Source organism: Pavona decussata, unplaced genomic scaffold (genome assembly GCF_977016875.1).
Source record: "Pavona decussata unplaced genomic scaffold, jaPavDecu1.1 SCAFFOLD_195, whole genome shotgun sequence".
Classification (NCBI taxonomy): domain Eukaryota; kingdom Metazoa; phylum Cnidaria; class Anthozoa; order Scleractinia; family Agariciidae; genus Pavona; species Pavona decussata.
Window position 1 is genome coordinate 2967783 of NW_028145604.1, and position 19598 is coordinate 2987380.

The window sequence follows — 19598 nt, forward strand, 5'->3', positions numbered from 1 at the left end:
TTCATATATTCATATTCATTCTTTCCTATAGTGTTGTTTATTATGCTGTACAGGGTGGTTCTGCCATCTTAATTCTGTGGATTGAACATGACCATGGAATAATGATGTTGCATCTTGTGATGCTGTCACCTGTCTGGAATTTTAAAATGAACTTATATTGGCTCGGGCACCCTTGGATAAGCACTGTTGGCGCCTTTTGTTTTTCTCAATCAACCACAAACAGGACCGCAGGGTCACCCTCATATAGGTGGATGCATTGCCACCATGTTGCTGTCAATTTAACAAAATAAAATTTGCTCACATAGTTTGCATAAAAATGGAAGTTAACTCTCAGAGGAGGAAACATCTTATTGTTCCTATCCACCAACATGACCGCCATGACGTCACATGCAATCAACCTATTGTTTGAAACTCCCTCGTATTAATATTCTCATATCGCCCTCATATTGACTTGTTTCCTTAGCTTCACTGCAATGTCTCTAAAACTACTTTTAGTCACATGTTTCAATATCACAACAACTTGAGACGTATTAATTACCGGTAGAAGAAAGAGATAAACAGCACCCAATATAGATTTCTTACACCACAAATACACGCTGTGATTGTGCCGAACTTTTCAAAATTGCATCAGTTCCTTGCAATACAATAATTTGCTTCCAGCATTTCAAGCAGAGAAAATTGACCTTTCCTTCGCTTGTAGCTGTGAGCAAATCGCTTCATTACTACCAAAGCAAATAGCATGAATGTGGCTTATCCTTGACTGGAATACTGATTACAGAATAACAGAGCTAGTTATAACTGATACCACAAGCACAAAAGACTATGAGGCATAGTCTTTTGACAAGCAATATTAACCAAAATAAAAAAAACTTCAATATAATAGAGAATACGTGTAGATTTTGCCTGGACACGGGAACTGTCCATAGTAGAGGTATCCGTAACTGGAGAGTGATTCGACTGTAATTACAAAAACAGATAAAAATGAGAAAACAAACCATACTGATTGCTAAAAAATGAACTTTATAGAAATAACTGTAGTACACAAGAAAGTAGGCTTTAAGACTTCAGAGTGATTTCACGCACCCTAAGGTTCTTTGTGAGTTTGTAACTCTACCCTCTTTTTGTTCACTGGTAGCCTTTGAAGTACGCCGATTATTTTAAGGAAAATTGAACTTCTTTTCTTACCCTGGAAATATTTTTGCTATCCATCCAAGTTATCTCTGAGCGCCTCTCTAAGTTTGTTAACAAAATGACCAATATTTACCATAACTGCGTAATCGTATCGTTCCCATCTCTTGAAAAAGTACTTTGCAACGGAAACTTGGGAATTAGAACAACGCAAATGCTGACGTTATTCTTAGCTGAGGTATAAGAGAAGTACAGGCAGAAGTTTAAAATAGAAACTAGCAAGCGTCTTTCCTGCGATATTAACTGCGAAATCTGTAATTTCCTTTGGTCATATAGCCTCCAACGCAGACGTCGTTAGGGGTTCGTCACGCGTTTCCTCCCCCACTTGGTCATAATATGAGAACGCTATATATATACTACTTATTGCCCTGTACCATACAGTAATTAATGACGATGCACTTTGTTTATTCCACCAGTTGAGAATAGAACCTTTCGAACATGTTCTCTTTTTATCAGGCCTTAGCAATTCTCACTGAAAACACGCGATTTACATTGTAAAGGATTCCTACACCTTAACCATTTTCCACCCTTAACAACCACGGTCACCGCCGCGTCATCAGCTGATTATCAACAGGCTTGAAAAAGTTGAAATACGGAAATACAACTAACATATCGAAGGCACTTTTGTATGGTGTATACACTTATAGACCATAAAATGATGCCTCATAAAATGTTCAAAACTCAAGTGGTTTCACTGAAAAGTTTTGAACATTTAATGGCGTCATTTTATGGTCTATAAGAGTAAGTAGACCATAGAATTCGAAGACTACCGTCGATAGTATTTGATGGAATTGTTACGTTGATTTTCTCGAAAATAAATCAATATTCAGGCAGATGAAGAATGCGGAGGATTATTTCGCTGGGTAGAGTTTATTTTTTATGGAAACATTGACATTGACTACCCTGACAAGTCAGTTATCTTTACGAAATAGACATTTGCAGTTTGGCTTTGCTCCGGCTTGAAAATATATCTTCGACCAATCGTGATATATACTAGCCGTGTTTTGTTTTTCCTGTTATTCATTAACCTGTTCATAAATATTTTTAGTTTTACATTCACCCAAAAAGCGATATTCGGTGAGATGAACGTTTCGGAGTAATGCCGAGAAATAGCGTCGACATGTTCTCTACTCATCACTTGATTTCACTTCCTCACGCAAATCCTCAGAAAAGCGGATAGCAAATGGCAAATGGGGAAAAAACGGATCGAGAATAAACGTTTATCTTTCTTGCCAGCGTCTCATCAGTTTATTTTGCCTCTTCTCGTTAATATCCGCTCGAATTATATTATCCAAAAAAGCGGAGAGACCACCATCCGATTTATTTTCTTCGTATTCTGTGTCCCCTTCCTTCCAGACAATCAGTAACACGACAGACGATTTACGATTTTACGATTTGAAGTTGACTAGGAGAACAGTGACTGGTTTAACCCTGAAAGACTGTGCTTGTTTTGCTTATATATTTCCTCTTACCTGTTGCTGTTTTACAGTTTTCACCAGTCGGCGCTGCTTCTTGGTCCTTCTTAAATTAAACAACTTCATTGTTGTCAAAACATTTGCGCACGAATACAAGAAATACCAACGTGATAAGCAAATCGGCAGTCGCTAAATCAATTTGGATTACTGAAGTCGAATCCTTAATATCTGAAAACAAGAAACACAGCACCAAAATGAATTGGAAAGTAGTGTTTGCTCTTCTTTTTGTTTTTGTCACATTGGTTTACAGAGCTGGCAGTAGTAACAGCAAAGGTAGGAGGTTTCGCGTGATTTTTTTTTACTATCTCCAAGCTGTTCAGTGGCTGTTGAACATGTTTACTAGTGATCTAATCTTAAACATCAAGAAGGATGAACAATTTCAAACATGACAGAGCGCTGTATTTGCGAGTTGGAAGGATCATTATTTTGTAATGATCGGGAAAAGCTAGTGTTTAATTTTGAATCAAACTGGCGTTTTCGTGAAGAAAATGGTTGTAAAGCAAAGCAAACTTTTGTTGTCCGATATTTATTGTTAACGTCCCAACCATTGATTTTCAAGGAGTACCCTTTGTAGCTTGAAATTAGTTTGCAGCGCAATTCTTCTAGAAGCATCGCTGACAACTTATCGATTCAAGCTCCCTCTTTTTAGCCACAATTTAGTGAATTTGGTTGCCGTGCCAACATTGTTGTCGTTTCGCTCTCTGAGTTTTACTCCTTTCATTGACCATCGCCGCAACCAAAAACAAATTTCTTTGACATTGAATACATAAAACACATTTTATTTTTAAAAGGCGATTGATGAGGTTAAAGTCATGTGTAGAGTATTTGATTTTCCTCCAAAAATTAAAACCTAGAATACCCCCAAGAGACTATTTTAGAATCCCATGGTAAAAAGTGCATTAGATTTTCTTGTTGTCTTCCTGATAACACAAAGACAGAACCTGTGGCCCAATTGGGCAAGTAATTCATGTTAAGGTACCATATAGTGACCCATATAACCCTAACCCTAAATGCGACTCAATCTAATTTTATTCTTCCAAATACCGCTTGTTCATATGATGCCTTGTTTTTTCCAGTGACGCAAGCCGCACAAACGCAGGTATAAGCAAGGGCAAAGCATCAAAACATTTCGGATTCTTGTGCTTGCGTTTGGGTTTCATTGTGTTTGTATGTACACTTCGATGTAAATCGCTCGGTTACACGAAGCAATTTTTCCTAAAACTTACAACGACAAGTTGTGGACGAAATGGCACGTATAACACCCCTCTTGAAAACTTTCCCCGCGATGAAAACTTGCGTTGTACGTTGCAAGAAATGTAAAATAGTCTTGTATTTTTCGAAAGATTGCAATTGCGTTGAAACGCGTGTAACATGTTTTCTGAAAATTCCAAAGCCATTCTGTTGTTTTAATTGCGTTGTAAATTAAAGAGACAGCTGCTTCGTGTAAAAGCATTTGGGATACTCATCGATTTTTTACATTACATCATCAACTTTCCAGTGAAGTGTGATTTCAAGGAACAAACCACCAATATATATCCTCTCGTTCCTGCCATTTTCTTAATGGCCGGAGAAGCGTTTTGTTCGGTTACCCGAAAGGAGTACATAAATATTTTAAATAAATCAATTTGATCTGGGTGAACATAATATCTTACATTAATGACTTATTTTCTTCTCTTAGATGCTAAAAGAAAAGCGGTTAGCCTAAAGGCAAAGCTACATCAAAAGACATTCCATCATCAACATCACCACCATGTTCATCATCACAATAAACATCACCACCATCACCATCATCATCCACATCATCACAATAACCATGATAAACACAAACACCACCATCACCACCATCGTCATTACCATCATCACCACAACCCATTCAAACATTATCTTCATCATTCGCACCATCATCGTCATCATCATCATCATCATCATCCCCATCATCACCATCATCATGATCGTGTTCATCATCGTCACCATCATCAACATTATCACCAACCGATTCATCAACAACCCAAGCACAAGGTTCAGCCGAAGTTGTTGCGGCGGGCTCACGCTGATCACCATGACAATCGGAGAAGTCATATAAGCCATCCTCCTCTTTTTAGCATTCCCAGCAAGCTAAAGCTACATGTGCAAATAAAAGATGAACAATCTGTCAAGCGAGACTCTCTCCCCGAATTGTTGTCCAATCTCGGACACAATTTAATGAAACTGGGGACTAGCATGTCACCAAAACAATCGCAACTGGAAGTTCCCGTCAAGTCAGCTGGTAAGTAGCCCAGTTTAGGCAATCCCATCAGCATAATCTAACATCGATTGTTTATCATCTTTGACAATTACATTTCCAAATCTTACCCGTCGGCAAACAGGTGGCATATTACAGAATAGTTAAAAGTGAGGTGTATGGCATTAGGTATTAACCGGATGAGTTGATTATCAATACATTTTTCAAATGCCTAGGATCAGGGTTCACAAGGCAATGAATCGGCATCAGTTCACGTTCGAGAAATCAGGAATAGGTTGTGCAACATTGCGTGGGATGAAGAATAGAAATTTGTTAGGCTTTTGGAAGACTGTCTTGTTAAAAGAACGATCAGTGATGAAAAAAGAACTTTTATTTACGACCCTTCTAGACACCAGCAAGTAGGTTTGTTCCTGAAGACGCTTAACAATAGTCTTTTTCTTTTTAATTAAGGCTATAAATGGAAATAGGCACAATGACAGGATATCGGTAACAACATTTTGTGGTTTATAGGGTGTGGGTTGGGTAGCAATTCACCAGTTACCCAGCATGTTCCACTATCTCATATAGTGGCAATGAGAAAATTAAACTGGGAGCAGTGCGAAAATAAAACATGCGGAGACTGTGGTTCACCAGAGCTTTATATCTTCGCGTTCGCCCTATCAAATCTTTCGCCGTCCTCACTATCGTAGGCTTGTAACAGTTCACCATTCAAGGTGTAGTAATACTTCTAGCAAAAACATGTCATTAACTCCGTCGTCCTTATCTGCTTCAGATGGCCTTGACAAAAAAGGAGAGGTTAGTCATGGACTACCGGTTCCTCAGTTTGCTTTTAACGCTGACAGCATGTCATCGGCCTCTGCAGTTTTTTCAGCACATTCGCATGAAAAGAATGTGACCGCAGAAGACCTCGAGATGCTCTTACGTAAGGCTCTTGACGGAGCAAGTGAAGATTACTTAGAAAACGGTTCCGGTTCTGGAAGTGGAGACGAGTTGGTAATTATCTCTTATATGAAGTCTAACTTTGGGGTAATTTTTGCATTTCAGCTTGACCATTGGATCAATCATCTTGGGCAATTTTAGAAACATTTCATGACGCTTTTCGCTGCTTATCAGTTGATATTTGGATAAATGCATATTAGACATTATAACCGTAATCCTCCTGTTCACCGCTGGAATTCCTTTTTTGTTTTCCTTTTATTTTTTGCTAAGTCACATATCAAGCACGGACTTATTTCATTACATTACATTACAATGGCATTTTTGATATTGTAAATATTTGTCAGTCTATCCAGTCCATACTGACTTGATAGCTGCACACATGTCTCAACGTTTATCGTCGCCGACAAAATTCATCCTAGAGTTAGAAGATGTTAGAATAAAGCTGTGAAGTGGCAAAGGGTTAATTTCGGTGAAATTAGGTCAAGGCCTTCAGTCTAAAAGAAATAATAAACAAGTTTAAGTCATTGAACAAAACAAGTGAGATGGAAGGGACAAAAAGCAGGAAAAGAAACGTGGATATACGCATGTAATTTACAATTTGTTGTAGTTGTAAAGTGATACCTTTCGTATTTTTTAGTGATGCATGTTCCGTTGTTTTTCTGTTTCAGACAAATGCAGGAGACAAAAATCCAAACTCTATACCCTCAAACAAGGAATCCTCCCTTTATCAGAATCAATCATCTCCAGAGAATCCAGATAGAAGGAATCAAACATTTCCAGAAGAACCTCCTGTACACGATTCTTCCGAGGGACTTGGCAGGTACGAAACTGAGCATGAAACGCATGACACTGATGACACTCTTGGCCAATCCGCTGAGGAATCAATCCAAACAAACACCTCAGACCTTGAGTCATATGGTAAAGGTTACAGCGAACGTGTTTATGATGAAAACTCAAGGAACTTTACTTTAGAGAAAACAGGCTTAGCTGACATTAACGATACTCAAGTAAGACTATTTGAGCAAATTCAAGACAATGGCACTCGGAGCGAGGTATCATTCTCGAGAAACCACTCGTTGTTTGATCAACTAAGAAGACCAGATATTAACGCGACTTTCGAAGACAATGAGGGAAACGCTGATAAAGAAACAGACACATCTGGTGAAGAACAGCTGAAAGAGCCATTTACAGGAAACCAAGTTGCTCAAAATATGACAGAACATGAAGAGGAAGAAATTGAAACATCAGGAAGTGGGGATGAACCATCCACGGAGACCAACGATGACATCGAACATGTAAAAGCTGAAGGGAAAGTAAGTGAGGGAGAAGGTGATGCAAGAAAACCACCCAATGTTCCCATTTTTGATAATGAAGAACATGGCTCGGGACAGAATACTGTTAAAAATGGAATTAGGAATGCTGAAGATGGTGAAGTTGAGCAAAGAGTACCCATGAAGACAACTACACAGGAAACGATATTCGACGGATCGAAGACACAAATTCCAGAGGGAAACATCGATAAACAACCCGCTGTGAATGTTGAAGGAAATCAAGCTATGGTGAACCAGAGTGAAGCACCTTTCAATCAAATTAGAACTGAGGAATCGCATTTACAAGAAAACGTTGATGCTGCTTCGGAGGACAAGCTCATTAATAAATCTGAGGTAAATAAGTCTAAAAAACCAGTTACTGCGGAAACGGTTGATCGGGGTGCTACAGTCAAAGACATCGATGCATATTCCAGCGGAGACCTCGAAACACCAGCGACACAACGTGTCCGTAATGAACCCGAAAGAACTAAGTTAGGGACAGACATCGAGAAAGGTGCCCAAACAGAGAACAAGCGGCTTATCATTCAGGATGTCCATGGCCAACAAAACCTGTCAAACCAACCTGATCAGCCGGATAAACCGGTTCTAAATGAGCCAGAGGAAGCCTCAGGAGATCAGGAAAGAACGGAGGAAAGTGTTTTGAGGCAAGACCAAAGCCTGCAGATCGACAATGCAACATTGTCAGAGGGGCCTTCATTTAATGCTGCTTATTCACCAACGGTAGACACAGAGGGTACACAGCTAGCAGATCTCCACGGAGTAACATCTCCAGAAACTAGTTCTCAGGAGGACACAGATGAAGTCCCAGTATACATTTTGTCTACGCCAAGTAGTGAAGATTCATTTGCAGCAGAGGAAAACACTGCGTCGACTGTCTTTACGGCCCCGACTCCTTCCATTACGACTGAATCGGCCGCATACGCAGAGCCACCAACGTTACCAGAAGAGGGAGAAAGCACGTTGAGTGAACTTGATACACCACAAAGCCAAGATGATCAGTACACGCCTCCATCAGAAAGAAGTAAGTGGCGTTTAAAACTGAGAAAAAATAAATTAATATAATAATTTACATTCACCACGTAATTTCTCTTTAATGACTATGAGAAAGGAGAGTCAAGCAGCACCAGTCATTTTGGGGAACGACTCTGGGGACGAGTTCTCACAACAATAGACTATGAACTTAAAAGAAGAAAAAGACATAGGTACGCAAAGTGTACCTGTGCAATTTCAATTGAGGTCCTTCCTAACTGGTGAGAAACATAATAAACTTGGGACAAACGCGACAGGAAGTTGCAACAACCTAAAAAGCATTTACGTGACCGTTATTCTATTTTTGTAAATGATGTCACGTCTCTCTAATTTAACCCGTTGAATAAGGGGAGCCCCTGAACGGATTGGAACGCAGCCATTGTGAATCATAGCAGTGTATGAACCTATGTTGTATTTTAGACCCAAAATGCGAATATAAACATACCGCTTGGAACCTATATGATTTACTCTAGAGAGTAGCTCCCGAGATCTATACATGTCCATTCTTCAAACCTCTGACTTACGTTGGTGTCTTATTTAATGTGGCTCATAGTGTTTATGCTGATCATTCTGTAAGGAGAAACGTTTGTACTGACTGTTGCCATATGTCCTTTACACTGTTGCGATCGTTAGAATAATATTTGTAGGTTACTCAATGTAAATAACTACACTAGTAGCCCCCAGTATGTCAATTCAATTATCTACACATTCTCAGATTCCTCCTCAGTTGGTTACCAAAGAGACATGCTTGATGATCCGGTTGAGGAATCCTTAGAAACCGCTGTTGACAGCAAATCTAGCTAGAAATTAAAGGTATGTGGCAGATATATTTTTACTGAATATAAATCATCGCCGGAACCCATTTCGGGTTGCTCATACTAATTTCATTTCCATGGCAAATGTAGTTAGTCAATATTCAGTAGACTTGCTACAAGGTCCACCTTGGAAGTGAAGATCGCCTGCGTATCAGGCGTAATTGGAGAGGGGGAGGGGGAGGGGTGCGAGAAAAAGTGAGAGAAAAGTCCCACTTTTTCTCTCCCCCCCCCCCCCCCACCGATTAAGAAAACAACATTTGGGAGATAACGTTGTTTGGGTCTTTTAGAAAGCCTACATTTTCTGGTTCGTCAGTAGTAGGCATCAAGAATGGAGAGGTGTTTTAGGAGATGTCCATCTTCTCTTGTCAAAAATGAACAACCATGACCAACTTCAGGTCACTGATTCGTGGCAAGTTCAGAGGTTAATAAAGCAATAACTGGGTTTGTTATTTATTATTCCTTTTTTTAGGTGAACACAACACAAAGGATTGATGTGAATCTCCGCGTGGAGCCTTCTTTTATTTGCCGGATCATTATATCGTCAACTACTTTCTCTCACTGATAAACATTTCACTGTGACATTTCTGTCCTGGTGTTCATCTTCATCCCTATTGAGGAGTGGACTACACTGAGGTGCTGTGGCAGATCTCTTGGAGGGGAACGGGCCCCCCTGGGGGAGGGAATAATGTCATGTATAGCCTACACGCGGATATGCCGCCTAGTGCAGTATGGTTTCTCTTCTTAGGTCGCGTTCGATTGACCGTTTTCAATAAGAATAAACAGAATACCCTCTAGATTTCTCGTTTCAAAACAAATCTGCAAAGTTTTACTTGCACACGATGTTCAAGCCCCATTTTGTATTGCAGTTACTCCAAAAACCTCTTATGGAGGATTCAGTCTTAGTAATAATTGCATGAAAAATTATTCAGGAATCCGACCAATCGAACGCACCTTGAGTTCGATCGCGATCATACCCGATAGATTATGGATTTTTGACTTGACAGGGGAACCCCTTCGACAGGTTTCTCTCACCCCCACCCTCCCCAACCCCACCGGTTCCCTCACCTTTTGGTAGTCATGCCCTGTTCGGAATCGCTTTTCATTCTAGTTGAAAGTTTTCGCTTCACTTCTGGGGTCCGTTTCTTGAAGGTCCCGAGAACTTACCAGGCCCGAAAAGTATCTTTGGTGATAAATGTTTCTCAACAGAAGTCAATTTTTATTACCTTTGAATGTTAAATTTTAAAACCTTTATAATTCTATGAATACATTGGCCAAGAACCATGCCTGTAATCGGCGAAAAGACATTTAAAAATATACTTATCGGGGCCGGTAAGTTATCGGGAATTTCGAGAAATGGGCACCAGGGGTCCGTTTCTCGAAAGTCCCTGTAACTTACCGGCCCCGATAAGTATATAAATGTTTTTTCGTCGATTACACAGTGATTACAGACATGGCAGTTGGCCAATGTTTTCATAGAATTATAAGATTTTAAAATTTAGTATTCAAAGCTAACAAAAATTGACTTCTGTTAAGAAACATTTACCACCAAAGACACTTATCGGGCCCGATAGGTTACTGGGACTTTCGAGAAACGGGCCCAAGGCCCGTTGGCCCTCAACTTACAGGTAGTTCTGAATCGACCACTGAGTCGTGCCTGCAGTATTTATTTTTTAATGTAGAAACTTTGGTTGTAATAATGATTTTCTCAGCTTATGTTGCAAACTTGGCAGAAACAATAACCGGGACATCAGTTTTGAAATGTGAAGATAAATAACCAAAAAAAGTAGAATACGACTCCTTGGTGCTTTTGAGCCAAGTGTTATCCTGAAAGAAACGATCGACTAAAATTTGCTCTATATATTTGAATCCTTTTGTACCCGCATCAGAAACCGGTACAGACCATATAATCCATTGTACATGTACATTTATTCATACATGTTTAAACAATCATATTTAGCTTGTTTTCCAGGTTCAGATTATGAAAAGTTCTGAGTGGACAAAAAGAAGATTAGATTACATCTAGGTAAACGATTCTGCTCTCTTAGTGTCCACCAATACCACTGGTCCTTACCCCATTTGAGCCTTAAATCTTAGAGGGTGAGAGTATGTATGCGTGGATCGCGTATTCCAGCATGAAATGTTTTGATTCTTGACTTGTTCTTCTCGTTCGCTGCTGCTCCAAAATATCAGGTTTTAGAACCATGCTCATAAGTCTTTATCAGAGCCTATTTTCTCGACTATATTGTGAAATGCTATACTGAATGGCAAAACAAAATTCTTTGAAGAAAAAAATCCCTTTTAGAAATATAAAAATGTTCAATCCTGTCGCTAGGAACGCTTGTAAATCTACAGTAATAAGCAATACAAAGATACGAAAGTTTTCTTTCAAACCATTAGGCCATTTTTTCTCTCTTTAGCGTCGTTTCGGTTTGAAATGTTTGCATCGGTCAGTCCGTCGGAGAAATTAAAAAAATTGAAATGCAAAATAATTGATCTTTTGGGCATAGGCCTTAAAAAACAAATACAAAAAATAACAACAATAACCACAACATAAAAGATAAGTCCATGATGCTGAATTAAGCGACTTCACTTCCTGCATAGCATTCGGTTACTGCTGGGGGGCGTATAGCCTGTGCGCATGCGTACGTGTACTATTTCCTTTGAGCGGAAAAAAAGAAAGAAAAAATAGGAGACGTTTGCGCGCAGGCTAGAGGACGTAATGTTACCATCAGTATTGTCTTTTTATAGCAGCTAAAATCTGGGTGTGCCGAAGCACGGTAAATAAAGTGAAAAAGGGGATGGCATTACTCATACTAAATACTTATAGCACTTTCCATTAGCGTGAACTGAATGGTCAGTTCGTAAATGGACTGCACCATTTTTAAGGTCAGGATCTACAAATTGTTCAAGGTTGCAAAATCAGAGAGATGTAAGTGCCATTTTGAAGAAATTCGAAGAGCTGGGGTATAACCAAGCCTTCAAATTGGAAAATTCCGTCCGAAAAATGACAGGTTTGGCTGGTCAGTTCTGGCAAATGGAAAGTTCCCTTAGGCTCACAAAGAACGTTTAATGAGCTTATAGTGCTATACACATCTCGTGTATTTTATTAGATCTATATAGCAGTATCAAGAGCATTCTTTATTCACTAATAAGTATTGGTTTTAAGTAAAACCCGACAACACTTCTTATGTTATTGAAACTTTACTTACCGCTTCACTCGAGACCTTAAGCACAATAAAGCAGGAAAGAGAAAGTCCTCGAAATCTTTTAGGATGCAAAATAAGCAGCTGACAATGACTGCAATAAACAGTTCTTAAAATAGAGTAAAACAGCTAATTTCTGATAAGACTACTGCTGTTAATACGCAAAACACTTACATTAGATTACGTTCTGATACAAAATAAGCATATATACATGTATATCTCGAAGTATACAATATAAAGTTCAATAGTGATTGTAATAAACACTGCTGAAAATACAATAAATTAGTTAATCCTTTACAAGATCGCGAAAATCACAATATGAAAAAACCAACACCTTTGATTAACTAGAAATAGTAATCACAGATTAAAAAGTGCAGTCGACATACCAATTGGTATGTTGAAGAGAGAGGACTTGTGTGGGTGAAATCTTCACGTGAAAATGAGGCCAGATTCTTGCATCAAAACAAGGTAAATTTATGCGACAGAGAAACAAAATGGCCGCTAACCTCGATTTGTTGCGTATGCATTTGCACAGGCAGCCCAACACAAACACAAAATTAGACTTGCGGTCTTCCATCGTCGACCGCGAAAATTGAGGTAAATTAAAGTATAAAATTTGACTCAGCAAAGCTAAAGTTTTGTAAGTTTCGTGACAATTCACTCGCCGAAAAATCCAAATTAACCCATGTAAATATGTAAATATAAAATTCAAGCAAAAAAATTACCAAAATGGAAAAATGGCAAGCTGAAAACAAACTTAATTATTATTGAAAGCAATGAGATCATCGTGTTATGTTTCTGACCTAGCGAGAAAAACATAGAAGAATTTTTCAGTGACGCAGGTATACTCGAAGAGAAATTCCGAGTTCTCCCAAAAGAAGCAGAACCTATGACCTTCTGATTACTCAGTTCGGATGCCCTACCACTGAGCTACAGGAGACTCGTGGACAAGCTTCCTGCATACTGCTACGATTTGAGTGTTCAATACAAAAAACACGCTATCAGCTTGCGGGCATATGAATACAGAGCATGGTATGTAATTTAGGTACTGAGATTTCCTTACCGAATACAAATGCAACTTCGCCTTACAAATTTTAGTTTTGTGAGCCAGTGACATGGAGAGTTCTCAAAAACAGTTCTTTATCGAACACTGGAAAAAGAAGTAGCCGAGGGATTGTGTGTACGTGTAAATAAATCTCAGTATCTATAACCCCATTTTCTAATAGGATGTGTAACGATAAAAAACTCTTTCAAAATGTTTATTGGTTGGCTTTTCTTCGTGACATCCTTGGCATCGAGTCAGGGGAATACCGCCAGAGTTGAAGACACATGGAGCCTGATACATGACGGGTAAATACGCATTCGGTGTCGGAATCTCCAGCGAAAGTCCCTGGGAAGGACAGTTTGAACCTTGTCTTACTTCTTTGCGCCATTTGAAACGTCGGTTCTTGAACCAAGACTGAGGAGAAGAAAATGGAGAAGAAAACGTGAAGGTAAACACACAAATACAAAGAAAGAAAGAAAGAAAGAAAGAAAGAAAGAAAGAAAGAAAGAAAGAAAGACAAAAAATCATGAGCCCATGGGTTGCTGAGGAATTAATCTCGTACCCAGATCTCACTCTGCAGTTTTGGAAAAGTGAAAATGTGAGAGATCTGGATACGATATTACTGAGGAATGGCTTTTCGAAAATGTTTCTAACTAAACTTGTTGTCGTTAGTTACACAGAGACAACGTTGCATCATAATTGTAAATTTAGCGAAGTTTAGCAACGTTCTAGGTGGTAACAAAATACTTCATTGAAGGAAACACTAGATTTCATTCATGAAAATTACAAGTTGAAAAACAAAAAAAAAAAGGCTCCTGAAGTCTACTCTGTGCCTTGGTGAAATAAGAAGGTAGACTGTGGGTTTTCAGCGGAGGCTCGGCGCCTCGTAAATGGAGTCAAGCACTTTGAAGGAAAGGAATACGTTTACTCTCGGTGGTTCGATGCTTGCCAGTACACTGGTAGCTGCTAACCTAGTCAGCTCGGGAACGATTTACGTAAAAGTAGAATTGCTTCAAGTCGCCCTCTTATGAGCCGAAAATAGTGACCGACGAGCGACGAGCGAGACTGGGCTTCCGCGAAAATGGACTTTGAGAGAGTCTAAAGTAAAAGTGGCCCTGTATTCTGCAGTTTTAATGCTGATAAGTTACCTGGACAGCTACTGGTTTGACATTCAGTTTCTCGGCCAGAGCAAGGCGGTGTCTTGGTGCAAGATATGGCGAAGCGGTGAAAGCTTTTTCCAACTCTGCCCTCTGATAAATGTTGAAACGAGTGCGTTGTCGTTTCTTCTCCGGCACAGCAACGAAAGCATTTTGTCCTTTCATGTGTGGATCTTCGTCTATAAGAAGAAGAACAGGAATAGCCCGGCTTTGTTATGAGTTTTTAAATGAAAGTTAAACAGGTGTACATGTATTGGCAAGGAGAGGCGGCGTGGCCCAGTGGTAAGGTCGCCAGACTTTAAATCCGGAGGTCCCGGGTTCAAGTCCCGCCTCGGCCACACTTGTAAATAGCCAGCTGGTTTGCCTCCTGCCAGTTGGGATTTTTAACATGTTATGTTCGATTTGATTATTATATGTTTCCCGTTATTTCTGAGTGGAATGCCTGTAAACTAGCTTTGGGTAGCAAAGTGCATTTCCACTATAAACAAAGCATTTATTTTTTATTTTTTTTTAATGGCCGCTCGCCTCAGAACTTCAGATTCAATTGTAAAGCAAACAATGTATTAAAGTGCTGAGAGGGGATGTTATTGGTGCTAAACGCGGAGAAACATACAGCCTGCACCACTCTTTCCTGGTCAAAAAAGGATGATGTAACGTGACTGAATGGGAAGGTGAATGAGAATTCGTTGCTTGCCTTGCTGCAATTAAGTAAAAAGTTTGGAAAGCCCAAAAATCGTGTCAGCCTGTCGTTCTTGGAGAGATTGACGTTACAGCCCAGCATTATTGATTTTCGCAGCAGAAATTATGGGCTAAAAAGTGGTCTTAGTTTGCGAGCATTGACGAGCTTGCTAACACAGCTATAACCGTTTGCGATAGCGAGGACTGATCAAGACGGCTAACTTTAACCGGCTTACGAGTAACAAACACTTTACGCAAAAGGAAAAAATACTACTGGACAAGTTTGGGCGCTTTGAAACTGAAATTTCGGCATTAACCAACCTAAGCTTGGAATTGTGTTCCATTTTTCACTTGTCGTTATATAGAAAGCAATGTAGACTTGTATCCCTTGCCTCCTAAAACAACAAGCCCGATTGAAGAAAAAACCTGTGATCAATTTGTGACTACTGGCATCTGATATTTTTCGCTTATTTCATGTTACCTTTTATGGCAAATGGAATCTAACCGACGCGTGAAAACGTGATTCTTTGCGCGCTTGATGACAGTAGCCAACGTGCGGCATGGGACATCAGTGCAATAGACCTTTCTCACTCGGTAGCCATGTTGAGTCTCAGGAGAATAAAAAGCTTTGTTTTTGCACGGCAAGCCTCGCACTGAATTCGGGAGTGGGCGAGGCTAACCGTGCAAAAACAAAGCTTTTTATTCTTATTCTTTTGAGACTCAACATGGCCACCGAGTGAGAAAGGTCTATTCCCCCTCCGCCCAAATGCAACCAATCCTCGTGATTACGCAATCACGCTCGTTGAGTGAACTGACTTGGTCTGTATTCTTCCAATCAGGGGGATCGCTTTTACGTTCATTTTCCCGGGAAGGCCCTTGAACAAGTTATCCCTCCTCTTTCAAAGTACAAGCATTCAAGTTACAGCTTACTCGTTTCCATACTCTCGGAAAACACTCGAGAAAAGAGAAAAGGCAATGAATTAGAATTTTTTCTGCTTTTTTGGAAACAATTGGTTGGTTAGGAGATTGGAAAGGAAACATTTTTCGGGGGGATATCCCTTCGCACCTTTGTGACACGAAAACATCGCAACAGGATATTATATTTAAAAAAAATTAGTAGAGGAACGTAAAAGTTTTCACATTTCTAAGGCTGAACTTCTAACAGTGTTTTATTACAGTGTTCTGCTATAATGGACTATTTGTCCGTAGTCTTAAAATTAGCCTGTTAACGTGAGGTTAGTAATAAGCTGGAGGCACATATCACGTTTTTGAGATTCTTTTCAAACTGACTGATAGATTTAATAGCATAAAATCAGTTAAGGACGGTGCCTACTATTGTTACTGCGCATACATTCTACGCATCTCGAGATACTCGGGTTTCCTATGGATGGTGCCTACTAATACAGGGATATTTTTGCGCGGTTTAAAACTATGCGGAGAACGCAGAACTTAGCAAGTGCTCTTGGTATCCAAAAAGAAAATTGGGGGTAACCTCGCGTTTTTCAGAGATAAAAAAGCTTCAATTTTGAACAAAACGCCATATATTTCTTTGTTTTTTACTGTTTTTTTTTTAGAATAATTGTTGCTTAATTATCTCTAAAAAATGCGGGGTAATACCCCCAAATTTCTTTTTAGATTTCAATAGCCCTCGCTAAGATCTGCTTTCCCCGCATAGTCATAAACTAAACAAAAATACTTTTTTATTAGTAGACACTGTCCTTATGTTTGTCCTTGTTTTTACGCAAATGGATTGATTTTTTGTATTTCGCCATTGACTGAATTTCACCCATGCAGTAGGAAATGATCGGCTATGATTCAGGCTATTACAATTCCACTTATATCGTCTTTTACTCTTTTCTAATTAATCTCAGATAATTTGCGCTTGGTCATTTGCCGCATACTTTAATCGATATAATTATAAAAATTGGTCCAGAGCTTCAAATTAAAGGGTATACTAAAGCTATGACGATTTACTAAAGGCACCGTTACAAGAATATGAATTTACCTGGGATAGTTTACCTCAATCTGTTTGGGTGAGCTAAACATGGCTGACAATCGCAAACGTTGAGTTCTCGATTTGCTTTCGCTGTTTCTTACTGTCGGTCCCTTTTATTTATGGTAGCAGTAATATCTTTGATTTAATTAGAGCATTAAAAAAAAAACAGTGTTTCTTTTCCACAGTGAACAGAGAATTTATTGATTATGAGCCTTGCGTCACAACGACGTTTTTCTCCAGAGCAGAAAGTAAAGAAAGTTTAACACGTGTTTTAACTTAACTTGTCCTGCTTGATCAGGGCAGAGGTTGTTAAACAGTATATCATCTTCATCCAAATTGTTATTAGACCCTTTCTACGAACACTTTCTGGTAACATTCTGGTTCAAAATTTAGTTCCAATTTTTATGTGATATACCAAACACGAGAATGAGTGTTGAAGTCTGATTTCCGAAAACCAAGACGTAACTGAACTTGTAATCGGAAGGTCTTAGGTTCGACTCCTGATAAGAGCACTCGGATGTTTTTCCGAGTATGCCCGTGTCATTTACTGATTAATGCATGACCGGTCATTCTCATTTACTCACCAGGCTTAACATATTCCATCACATTATTTCCATCGATAAGTAGTTTGTAAAAGCAAGGCGCAACCGAGTTTTTTTAAACCAACTTCGAGGCTTTTGAAAATCGAATGAAACGTTCTATCGAGTGAACCATCATTGATTCTTGGAGAAATTCATAGCAAAAGTTCACCAAATTTTATGACAATTAAGATCACATTTCCAAACCTCCTTCACGGAAGTGATTTCCTTTGTTTTTCTTCGTGAATTATTGAGAAGTAAATGTAATTAATGCTTATCCGTAACAAATAATTGTGAAATTGCTAATTACAAGCTAATAACACTAACTTCTGATTATTAACTTTATACTGCCCTAGGTAATTTAATTAGTGATATTCACGACGCGCGACGTGGTTTGGTACATAGAGAATGAACCCAATCTGGAGCCACGGTAACTGTGAAGAACATTACTTAAAAAGGGGTCATCAAGAATTTTGGTTCCAATAATATTTTACAGTGGCGTGTTCAAGAGGATTGCCGAGTCGACACTCACCGACCGCGCAGTTTTGCGGTCTAGAAATGTTTTGAAGGCTTGAACTGGACACCTCCATTTATTTTCAGTTCTATTTGTTCTTTATCGCAACATCTAGGTTAATGAGCCACAATTTTGAGGCTGAAATTGTTATAGGTTTCCTCTATTATAGTTTGCTTTTTTCGTTGTTATATAAAGTAGCCTGTGTAGCCGTCAAATAGGTTTTAACCTGAAGCAAACGTCTTTTCAGATGCTCATGAGAATAAAAAAATTGCCGCTTAAAGATCAGTTGAACTCGTTGTCCAGTGTAAGCAGAGTGCTTTGACTTTTTCGTCTTCGCAGCCTTTTTTTGCCATTAACTCTGATTTCAGACATTAGCAGGGAAAAGATATTATTCATGTTAGACAAATCTTAGACAAATCTTATTCTTAGAGTTAAGTGGTCTATTTAGGTCAAACTAGTTTAAAGTGAAGGGAGACATCTTTTCAGATTCTGAGAGAAAAAAATGACCAGCCTCTTCAAAAATAAATTCAGATATCGTTGTTGAATTGAAGCTGACTTGTTTGGGCTTTTCTCATTTCAATCACGCTTTTTTTGTCGTTCAATCAAGTTTGAACCAGCTAGCAATGAAACATTTAAGCAAATTAGGCAGAAATAGGCGAAGCGAAAAAATTACAATTCAAGATCAGAAAGGAAAGTAAAACTGTCTCAACCCAGTTCCATCCAAATCAATTCGAACCTCCAAAAAAATTGCGTGAAAATGATTTTCACGAATATGATTTTTTTGTCGATTCAAACTGTGATATTTACTGCCGTCGTGAACTTACGAAGAAAAATAAGTACCATAAAATTGGTGTCCTTTACACGGACCGACGAGTGTCTTTCTTTGTTCTGGCCGAATGAGACCAATCTAATTTACTGTGCACTTCCAAGTGAATAAAAGAAACCAATTGCCTTGTGCGAACCAAGGTAAAAAAACAACAACAACAACAGGGAATTATAAGGGAAAAATGTAATTAATATTAAAGATTTTGTACCTACTTACTTGACATACCGTGCCGAGTTGTTGGTGAATTGCTTTGCTCGTCATCAGAAATTGTTTCTTCCTCGATGGTAAATGGAAGGGCAACTTCTTGGATATCATCACTACATCCTAAATTGCAATTTTCTTCCATTTTTGTGGGCTGTAACGGGATTAGAAACACTCAACCACGGGAACAAAGTAGACTGTTAACCTCACTCTCTGGGAGATTAGCTCCGATTGACGAAAACATCTTTTTATTTCCTTTTTATTAAATTTAAATTGCTAATTTATCTATAACATTCCGGACCGTGTCATGTTACCTTTTATGGTCAGTAATAGCTCCGCCCAGTCTCCATGGCGGTAGGCATGCAGGTGGGACTCTGACCA

General features: G+C 39.0%; 1 protein-coding gene across 1 annotated transcript; it reads left to right on the plus strand.

Annotated features, from left to right (window-relative positions):
- The first annotated feature begins 2641 nt into the window (after positions 1–2641).
- LOC146461778 (uncharacterized) lies at positions 2642–12805 on the plus strand. The gene is made up of 6 exons (XM_085086683.1): positions 2642–2936; positions 4342–4929; positions 5678–5898; positions 6513–8196; positions 8920–9017; positions 9489–12805. Exons 1-5 carry the CDS (start codon positions 2858–2860, stop codon positions 9006–9008), a joined length of 2661 nt encoding a protein of 886 aa, XP_084942809.1. The 5' UTR covers positions 2642–2857; the 3' UTR covers positions 9009–9017; positions 9489–12805.
- The last annotated feature ends 6793 nt before the right edge of the window (positions 12806–19598 follow it).